The 11,065-nt window shown below is 46.4% G+C and overlaps 1 protein-coding gene across 3 annotated transcripts; it reads right to left on the reverse strand.

Moving 5' to 3' along the window:
* Positions 1-425: 425 nt before the first annotated feature.
* On the reverse strand, positions 426-5,628 carry LOC5502330 (lactadherin). 3 transcript variants are annotated; one of them, XM_048734621.1, is made up of 4 exons: positions 5,107-5,628; positions 1,756-2,102; positions 963-1,115; positions 426-896 (listed from the first exon to the last, which is right to left on the reverse strand). In XM_048734621.1, exons 1-3 carry the CDS (start codon positions 5,393-5,395, stop codon positions 972-974), a joined length of 780 nt encoding a protein of 259 aa, XP_048590578.1. In that variant the 5' UTR covers positions 5,396-5,628; the 3' UTR covers positions 426-896; positions 963-971. The 3 variants fall into 3 exon arrangements, with proteins under 3 accessions (XP_048590578.1, XP_048590577.1, XP_048590579.1); XM_048734620.1 differs by having other exon boundaries at positions 426-1,115; XM_048734622.1 differs by lacking the exon at positions 5,107-5,628 and adding an exon at positions 4,374-4,623 and having other exon boundaries at positions 426-1,115.
* Positions 5,629-11,065: the final 5,437 nt, after the last annotated feature.

The following is an 11,065-nucleotide window of genomic DNA, read 5'->3' on the forward strand; positions in this document are numbered from 1 at the left end:
GACAAATTAAAACCCGTTATCCGTGATTGCTACCTTCGCCTGATTCGTGAATGGCGAAATTTTGATCGGCCATTATTATTACCAAGTACCTTTCATATTTGTTTTATTCGTGTTCCGTTGACTACATGCTAAGCCCTGCCGCGCATGGCCTGGTAACTAGCAAATTCAACAGGTATACCATAACATCTCCCTTTCTAGGGACAAAAAACATTAAACACAATTGTAGACTAAACAGCAACTATAAGTCAGTTTTTTAAAACTGACTTAAAAGCACTAAAAAGCTGTGTTTTACAATATGTTCTAGATATGACCAAACGCATCATATTTTGATAGCAAAACAATGTCGCGGCTCTGCGGAACAGAACTTTCTAGTAATATAACTTTCTATTATAAATTATAATTATAAGCCATCTCTGCTTTAAAAGGTGTCTAAATTTTCTTTTATTTGAACCTCTAATTCATTATGTGTACAAGTGCGAAGATTAATATCGGCCGCACTCATTAATAGTGTGGCATGTACAAGCTAAGGGTTGTGTTTTTTTTCTGTGTGTTCTTCACTGATCGCTAACATTGACGTGAATAATTCACCATTATTTCTATCTATCAAAATCAGTGCGAATACTGTTTCTAAAGCGGGTTCTTTCTTTGAAATCCTTTTTTAGCATGTAAACTTTTACAATCTCGAGCTCGAATAAAAGCTTTCAAGTAAATACAGTGTTTCTATTTAATTCTACAATCGTGTTGCGGGTGAGCTGGACTCGTGTAGCAACTACTTTGCAACAGTCATATACGTGGGTTACCTTCGAAACGCCTTTATTGGGCTTTTTCATTTTAAGGAGAATATCACATTCCATATTTCACCCGCATCTAAGAGTAGCCACATCTAAAAGATTTACCAAGAAAGGCCACTAATCAAATGGGAATTAATTCCTCTCAAAATATAAAGTCCAATGCAAAGATACCTAACTAAGTCAAGCTGCACATCCGTAAAACTCCGCTCTCATAGCGATATGACCATACCAAGCATGTGCTACAATCCTGACGTAACGCGCCTTGATGACAGGGGAGAACTCGTTCTTCACCACAGTGGTCTGATCTGAGTTGCCAGGGAACACCTGAAAAAAAAAGGCGCAAATTGAAATGGAAGCGCGAGTTATAACAACACAAACACACGATACCCCCTTTGTAAATCCTTCTTCGAGCGACCGGGTTCAAACTTTAAACAAACTCACATGCCATTTTTGCCTCGATCAGTACGCTCTCAGACGGTAACCACAGTCTCGGAAGCTTTTGCATTAAACTCCCCTTAGACTAAACTTTACACTTCACACCTGTCCTTACCTTTATTACACCATTCCAGTCTTGGTAGCTTTTCCACTGGTCTCCCCTCAGACTGAACTTCACACTACACACCTGTCCTTACCTTGATTACACCATTCCCGTCTTGGTAGCTTTTACACTGGTCTCCCCTCAGACTGAACTTCACACTACACACCTGTCCTTACCTTGATTACACCATTCCCTTCTTGGTAGCTTTTTCACTGGTCTGCCCTCAGACTGAACGTCACACTACACACCTGTCCTTATACCTTTATTACACCATTCGCGCATTGGTAGCTTTTCCACTGATCTCCCCTCAGACTGAACTTCGCACTACACACCTGTCCTTATAGCTTTATTACACCATTCCCGTCTTGGTAGCTTTTCCACTGGTCTCCCGCCAGACTGTATTCCACACTGTACACGTGTCCTTACCTTAATCACACCATTCCCGTCTTGGTAACTCTGCCACTGATCTCCCGTCAGACTGTACTCCACACTGTACTCGGTCACCCAATGGATAGAACCTGTTTCTTTCGGGCGCCCCTGCGTTGCTACATGGGTAATCCACGTGACTTGGCCCAGGTCCACCTCTAGGTACTCGCCTTTTTGATTATACTTGGCTGCCCATGCGCCTATGTGCTGTCCACCCACTGGCTGATTATTTAAACGCGCGTGGTGAGGGTTGTGACCCGGTTCAATCCAATGTGACGAAGCCGTGATACTTGTGTTTTGAATGCTGCCATCTTCCATCCCCAGGGGGTGGGGTTTGTTAGCACAACCTGTCAAGGTTTAAGGAGGAGTTTTTTTTTTCGTCAACTTTATTGAGTCTACAACAATAACTGCTACTACATTCAAGGAAATACAAAAAAAAGCCTTACTAAAGATAGGAAATCGTTCCTAAGCTTTCACACTAAGAGGAAGCATGTCTACGCTGAACGTGCTGGAGCAACGTGGTAATCGTTTTTTTTTATCATTTTGTGAAGAAGGGTCAGTAGTATATCATTGTCGTTAACGTCGCATTTCATTTATTCTCCATTAAAAAGATCCTTACCGTCTGGTCCCTTCTAACCTGCTAGCCGGTTCTCATTCGGGCTTTTTGGGACATGTTTGGTTTTCGATAATTGGGAAATCTGAGCGCACCTCGACCTGCACGCGCGCCACAGAATTCCAAATATTTGAAAAAAAAAACATTTACGGATAATAACCAATCGCGTAAAAAAGAGGCCAAAATCGGACTAATTGCAGCACAAGTTTTCAACGGTTTCTTGCACAGAAAGTGTCTTGGATTGAGAGAGAATAAGTATACGATGACCCTTGGCCGTAAGAGCGAACAATCTAGATTGTTCTTGCGGCAAGAGCACTAAACGTTCACCCTGTCGGTGACCAACATCTAGGCTAAGACTTCAGACCCCCTTTTATCGCTTTTCCATTGGTTGACTTGATATATAATACTGGAGCTTTTGTTTTTTGAGCTGATGTTGGGGATATATTTTGTGGCTCTCTTAGCTCTGTCCTGTCAATAGCCGCCTGTGGGCGGATGTAGGGTGAGGAGACAAGCTTCTTGAACGATGCCCCCTTTCCTACCCGTATTCATGGAAAGTGGTATCACAACCAAGAAGCGCATGGATAAAAAGCGAAAAATAACATGAGAAATAGAAATAAAATTCAAAATTGTCATGACATGTCACTTTTCCCTAGCTGCTCATCCATGGTCGACATTCCACACAATTTCGAGTAGATTTGGATTTCGGCTCAGGTAGATGTCATGGAGTTCCATACGGAAGTATCCTCACCAATAGGAACGCCATTCGTGTGGACGATTTTACCGCAGCGTTCCACATAAGCAATCATATAATCGATTTGTCATCAGCATCCGTGTCCATTGTGCAACAACAAAAAAAGAACGTAACGGAGGCTCCAATTGTAACCTGATCGTTTTTTCTGACATGACCTCTGTTGAGAAGCCATCGGCGCTACCGTTCAGAACACCACGATACAATCTTCGTGAAATGTGTCGGCTTCCTCATGGGCCAGGGTATTTAGTGCAGAGGAGCACTTCTATGCAATACATACTGTAGCCCGGTAGATGGTGTTTTGGTATCCATTCAATGTGGACCAAATGACATCGGCCAAAACAGGCTTCTGCACCACTCTCATCATAGAGTCTAACAATGCTGGGGGAAAACTACAGGGCTCAAAGAAGAAATATTGTTCAATGTCTTCTGAGGAAAAGCTAGAATTGAGCGATGAAAAAACAGCTGTAACATGTGCGACGTCATTGTCAATGCGCACTGCTGATTGCGAGGTTGTGCTATTTGTTTGAAGATCTCTTCTCAAGTCATTCTAGCGGTATCAACATTTACTTTGCTGTCGGCTTAGACACCCGTGCAGATGTTTTTCAGTGTGATGTCTTGCAAAAATAGGCCGATCTTTCCGTGAGAACTTTAAGAAACGTCTAAAAGGGTTTAATGTCAAAATAGGGATTCATGGACGGGGAAACGGGGAAAGGAGAGCTGGCAGCAAGACCCTGCGTTTTTGCATGTTCTCCGTTCGCTGACGAACAGAGAACGCTGATTGGCTAATTTCGACAGGTCATCACAAATAAAGTGATAAAATCTAAAATAGGCCTAGGCACGTCCTTCGAATGTACCATCCCCAATTTCAGAACCAGTTTTAAGTCAATTTTGCAATTATTACAAGATGAAGTCTGCTATAGAGTATATGCTCTTTAGTTAACGTCCGAAAATTTTAGTCGTTTCTTCCCCCTTAGGGTTGATATGCGACAAGGATCAAGATGGCAAAAAGCTTCGGAAACAATTCTTAAATTAGAGAATGAGTCTTACGCCAAAGAGCAAATGGCATTTGCTTCAGCTGAAGAAGTGTAAGCCTCCGAGTTTAGATCAGCGCTGAAGCGACCTCCCCGTCCCGAAATCTAGTGCGATCGTTGTTGATGAGACGGCCTTGATATGTCTTGATATTCGAAGTTAAAGGAGGCCTTCGCCTCTAACTTGAAACTTTCTTAGAATTCCGTATTTCACTCGGAATCTCACCTTCCAAATTCGACTGAAGTCGTTTACTTGCGTGTGGAGTGTGCTTATAATTGCTGTTTTTGTTGGTGTTAAGTTTACATTCTCTCCATTTGTAAATACGCTCTATTTGTAATGTGCAAATATTTCTAAAATTCACGGGTTCATGGGTCAAGCGAGTATTTTGATCGGCCGCTTGTTGCACGTTGGCCATTCTGTTTACTTTTCTGACGGCTGTGATTGGTTCGATTTAACAGCTCCTGACACTTTTATTTGACAAGTGACGTCAAGCGTGAAAGGGGTGAAATGCAAAAAAAATTGGGTCTTGCTTCCGGCTCTCCTTTCCCCCTTTCACAGGAATCCCGAATATCCAGAGAGCTGACTAGTAGGCTAAAGGATAAACGTTCAAGATAAATTTGTAAAAGATTATGAAAATGATTCTTTTTGGAGACAACTATGTTCGCAAATTCATCCCCCGCGACATGTCACAAAATGCATATGTGGAGCTTCCTTAAACACAACAAGACGCTGTGCTCATTTTCAAAAGAAGAAAAATATGTTGAAATAGTCAAACCCACTCGTGGTCTATCTTATTAATGCTGCATTCAAATGAAGCAAAAAGTGCCGGATTTGCCGAAGGTGTTTTGGCTAATCAGCAATTTGACCAACTTTTCTGTGTTGACTAAAATATTTCCCCCTTTTTTTTTATCTGTAATCAAAAGAGAAATTCATAGGAAACTCGAGTGTCTGAACTTACCTTTACCATCTCTTATATCCGCGTAAACTGAGTTTTCCAGTTTCACGAGTCCATGAGGCAGGTTTGCGAGTGTCGCCTCCATGCGTTTGCATCTCCCATTTTTCATGTCGTAGTTGATGCTGGCGCAGTTTTCTTTGTCGTCATAGCAGAGTTTGTAGCATTCCCAAAGTTCCCCAACGTCTGTCTCGTCATAGTGAGATGCAAGGAGGTGGTGGCCAAACATGGAGTTCCTTGTTTTCTGAATTGCCGATGTGAGAGGAAATACGAAGATGCAAAGAAAGAAAAGCATGTCTCTTAGCTCTGTTCCGTCCTATGTTTTGAGTAAAGTGACTTACATGATTGAATGCATTTTCTGTTAAAAGAATGGTAACATGCTGGGAGATGATCCAATTTTCCTTTTATGAGAATACTTAAGATAATTACAGCCAAATTCGTTAATGCGTATTACCTCGACGAACCCAAAATCCTTGTCTCGTTTGGGAATAGCGCGTAGTCAGACACAAGCTTTGGGAGGGGTTTGACTGGTTTTGATCGTTTGGTTTGATTGAATACGAGCTATTCCCAGACGAAGGAAGAGTTTTCGATTCTGGAAGGTCGTGCAACAACGAATTTGGCTATAAAGAGAGGAAAATGGAAATATAACATGGTTTGCAAATTAGGACTTCAAAAAGTACGGCTTGTACCGAAATTTATTCTACTTTTCCAATTTTAAATGACTATATATGAATTACTATATTCCCATTCATAAAAATGATCCTATGGAAATCCTTCAATAGTATATCGGCCCTTCTATGTAGCATCTGGAAATAGCAAATAAATACCCCGTGGGGCTTGTTTTGCAAAGTATTCCTAAGAATTTAATATGTCATTTATTATTTTTCAATCTTTTTGTTTTGTAACCCTTTATATTTCTCTCCTTTAATTAGGTGCAGAAAGTTATTTTCCCAAATCTTTCGTCAAACTGATTTAATGTCTTTGTTTATAATCTTACTCTTGCGAGTATCTTTTTACGGTTAAAATTGGTATGTTCTCCTCTTAATTTAATTATGCCAACTGTTTCAACAATTTTCATTGCAAAGTATAATCAATGCGCCTGAGAGAAATAAAGGATGTGTCAAAACGATGAAGATAATAAAGTTTGATTAAAACAAATAAGCCGAAAACAGGACGGATGCCGCGAGAGAGTGCCAGCCCGAGAGTGCGCCCGCGATATACGATGATACTGACTAGAACACGTGACTAGAACAATAACAAATATCTAACTTGTCGACCGGACGTGAAGTCCAGTCAAATTATGATTTCGAAAACTTTTTAGATATTCGACAAAATGGCGATTTTCGTTTGCTTGCCAAGGTAATTGAATATTTAAGATGACACTGGTAGCAAATGGTAGCAAATTTGGTTACCCGTTTTTGTCGAGGGGAGTGTGCAGAAACAGGTCATGTGATTTGTGACATCATCGATGACATCACTACAAGCAAAAATATACTGAGCATTTAAATAAAAATAATATTTAGGAGTCATGCGATATGTGGTGTCATTGATGATGTCACAAATCACGTGGCCTATTTTCAGCTCTATTTCCACTAACTAATTTAGCGATTTTCAAACCGAGAAACTAAACCATCAATGTTTTGCTGTTTTCAATTCACCATCTATAAACACTGGCATGATATCTTTTTAATTTTATGAAGACAACAGTTTCATCCGCATTCTTTACAAAATTTTATCAATGCGTCATAAAAGAAGATAGGATACTCGATCCACAACGACGGAAAGTTTGATGAAAAAATGACAAACTTAACAAGATGGTTGTGGGGAGGGAGTATCCCCGCGGTTCGCTAGTCGTCACGCAGTCATAAACATATGACTGGGTCAAATTATAAGTGGAACAAAAAAATATAACAGAAAGCATTATTTTGAAATAGAAATTTCGCAAAGGAGTAGAAACAGAAAACCTCGATAACTTTCTTGGTAAAATATGCTTCGACTAAATAACGATTTTCTTCTGCTTAGCATGCCAATTAAAAATTTATGAAGACGAATCATAAAAAAAGAGATATTCCACGCAGTTATCGCGCGGATACGAATTTTTGCCTTTGAACGTTAATGTTCTTCCAAACGAGTGAGCACAGAGCAGACAGAGAGAACATACAGATTCCATACAGATGTTTTAATAAAAGCATTCAGGCAAATACAGCGTATTTCTGGTTTGCTTTCTAATTAATTTAATTCTACAATTGTGTTGCTGGTGAGTTGGACTCGTCTAGTAACTACTTTGCGATAATCGGGGGGGGGGGGGGGGGGGGGGAATTTGGGGGTTTCATAGAAACGAGTGGGAGGCGCGAATCGCCTCTCCGGGCCTCCCAGCCCCGTCTTAGGCTTGGGAGGCGCGCCGCGCCCCTCCGAGCCCCCCAGCCCCGTCTCATGCAGATGACGCCCCGCGTAGATTGCTAATTATCCATCTACGTCGGGACCTTTTCGCGTAGATGGATACTTAGCAGACGTAAAACACACTCCGCGTAGATGGTTAGTCTATGTCGGGGACGTGTGCTAGGGCCGCGAAAACGAGGAGGGCCGCCAACCTACGGAGCGCGAAATAACCGTTTTTCGGCCGTAAATTCAAAGCCGCTGGCGTGGCGTTTAAACCTGAGTTTTACTCGAACACCTCGCTCCCGAACTCCTCGCGAATTTCTCGCAGCCTCTTTTTCATCTTTTCGCGTGTCTCCAGGGAGGGCCCTTTCCTGCTTTTTTTCTCACGCGGTGCGAGGCCGTGTCGAGCTCTGATAGCGGCCTTGAGCGCGTAGTATCTCTTTTGTCCCTGAAGTATTAGCCGAAACTCTTCGGCTAAAACTCCTGCAGAGCCTTAGAGACCAGCTCGCTGATCGAGTTTTTCTTACTCTCCGCTAAAACCATCGTGTCTTCGTGTTTAGCCACCTTGCTCGTAAGACCCCTAGAGACTACCCCCGCGCCCGCGCCCGCGCCCGCGCCCACGACACCGACCAGCCCAGCGACCCCTGCCTGCGGACCGCCGATCAGAACCCCTATCCCACACAGAGAGACCCCCACCCCGGCCCTGGAAAGTGCACCTGCAGCGATGCCGGATGCCACAGACACAGCATGGGTAACGGCAAAGACGCGCTTATAATTCTTCCGCACCTGTCGATGATGCGTCATCTCGTTGTCTAGGACCGCCTGAGTGTCACATATTTTCTGGAGTCGGAAGCTTTGCACGTCGCCGCCGATGCTTGCCGGAGCGGTAGGCGTCGTGTGCGTTTGCGGGCAGACGCTGGGAAGCGAGGGGTATATGGCGCCGCTGCTAACGTCGCTGTTTGCCATGCTTGTTATGTCGGACCTAGGTTAGCTCTAATACGAGGCGAACAGGCTTGCCCTTAAAGTCCACCCGTCTACCGCGGTCATCCCTGATCCATATTCGGATACTCGATACAAACTCAGATGAAGATGCTGCGACACAAACGGGGATGTCGGGCCCATAGACGACTTTCTCGTGCGGCCTCCCGCGGGTTTCTAGGCAAGCGAGAACGTTTGAAGGCTCGTCTAAGGCGAGGCACTGCGTGCGGTCTACGATATCGCAGAAGATGTAGAGGGCCTCTATTTTCGGCAAAGTCACCTTAAGTGCCCCCCCCCCCACGGGCAGTGCGAGGCCCCGCCCCCCCCCCCCCCCCCCCCCAACTGATCGTCTTTAGCCTCTAGGCCAAATAGTGCGCAAAGCTCGGCATTCAGGAACGCAACGCCTTTGGACATGAGCGCGATCTTCCCGGTGAGGGGATCCAGCTTACGGTCAGAATCTTGCTTTCAGCGCGGTTGATCGTTTCCACGATGGACTCGGCCGTGTGGTGCCCGGCTGGCAGAGTAGCGATGGGCGGGAGGGAGGCTATAGTCGTTATCTGATGCTCCCGCTCGAGATTATACCAGCTGTTAAACAGCGAGCACTGCCGGAGCGCCACGAAGCGTGGGCGCCCTATCGGCTGCTCGACGAAGAGCGTCAGTTCGCCTCCGGTGAACACAGCATGAAGGACCACCATTGTGTTGAACATAGCCCGCTTTCGTGTTTAATAGGGCTGAGCATGGATTGGGAAGGCTGGCAAATGCTGAACGAGGAGGCGGTTCCCCGAAGGGAGGGGGAGGAGACGAAGAAGGCGGCAGTTGCGGCGGCAGCCTCTATAGCCGAACATATCAAACACGCTATAGCCGAAAAAGTCAAACGCGCAAAAACCGGTTTCCCTAGGTCTCTGACCCTCGCGCAGAAGCTGCTCTACGCCGTGCCCGCGACCCCCGTGGAGAGCACGGCCTCAGACATCACCCCACTACTCACGCAGCTGGAGATACACGTGGCTGAGGACAAGTCATTCACGACTAGGGTCTCATTCACGACTAGAGGTCTCGCCGGTGGCTATCGGAGCCTTCCTATGGGTACTGGCCACAGCAACTCAACTTTGCGGTCTGGTGCGCAACCGCCGGATGTGGGGTGTCCCTAGTCGACCCCGATTTCGCCACGCTTCCCTCTGTCACCAGGGGATTTCTAAGGTTTTACGTCTACTTTACCACACGGAGGATACTCTACGAGCTCTGCGCCCCCCTGCCTGGCCACAGCCCGTTCACGCAAAAACGTAACCCCTACAAGAAGGCCGCTTTCGAGCGTCTATGTATAGAGTTCGGTTTGCCGCGTAAGCCGGACTTACGATCGAAAGGCGGGCGGAACCGCGGGCTAGGCGATGTGTTTGTGTTCTACCCGGGGGAGGGGTATCGCAACGTGCACGTGATCCGTGGCTACGACACGGCGGCGGACGAGTACCCGAGCCACCTCAATCTGTTTAGCGACGAAGGTGGGACGTACAACAGTGGGAAGCAGGTGGGTTACATACGCAACGACGACCACGGGGGCGTGCAAAATAGCTGGTTTGCGCCCCCCAAAGGTGAGGGGCTGACAAGAGCAGGGCTAGGAAGACTCGATCCTTGAAGACGCGATCATAGAAAACGACATCGCCCAAAGCGTGCAAAGGTACCAGTTAGCCGTGAAGGACGAAGCCAGTCGGTGCTCATAACATGGCCGGTGGGCATCCTAGGGTGCAATACGTGACTGACCATGGGATCGACCGCGTGCCGTCCCTTCGGCAAAGCAAGGATTTCGCCCCTGCGAAAGTGCACGCCTCGGTCGAGGCGTTCGTCTACACAGTGCTTGGCGCGCAGGTAAACGTCCGTTCCTCTATCGCGGGGGCCGGTGGGCCGGCCATGGAGGCGCAGGCGGAGTCCACGAAGCTGCTTAAAGACGCGATCATAGAAAACGACATCGCTCAAAGCGTGCAAAGGTACCAGTTAGCCGTGAAGGAGGCCAAGGTGAGACTGAGACTTGCGGTCGCACCGGGAGTGTGGCTGATGCCGAGCGATCTGGTGATAAACACGCAAAGCGTCGTGGGCTACAACAATAAGCTGCAGAAAGCCACGGACTCCATGACGCTCGGCGCAAACGCGATCAACACCGAGACGAAGCCAGTCGGTGCTCATAACATGGCATCCTAGGGTGCAATACGTGACTGACCCTGGGATCGACCGGTGGCAAAGCAAGGATTCCGCCCCTGCGAAAGTGCACGCAGAGGGCGCGGCCCCTGCCCCCTCTCCACGTACGCACGCTGCGCATAGCATGACTGCTGCCGGAACGGGCGAAAAAAGTGACCACACCGCCCTCAAGGCGGGGTTGTAGGCACTCGCGGTGGCCGCGGCGTATTACTTGTTCCGATGACTGCTTTGCATTCGAAGAACCAAGAACGCGGCTACGTCTAGAATGAGCTGCCACGCATTTTCGCCAAGGCATTTCACCGCTTCTCCTGCAGCCTTAAACACGAAGTTCGCGATGCTGCCTACTAGCCCGGGGAGAAGCTTGCCTAGCTTTTTCCCGATGGCCTTAAGCCCGTTACCAACCCCTCTGGCCACGGAGGAG

This window comes from Nematostella vectensis, chromosome 11 (genome assembly GCF_932526225.1).
Source record: "Nematostella vectensis chromosome 11, jaNemVect1.1, whole genome shotgun sequence".
Taxonomy (NCBI): Eukaryota; Metazoa; Cnidaria; class Anthozoa; order Actiniaria; family Edwardsiidae; genus Nematostella; species Nematostella vectensis.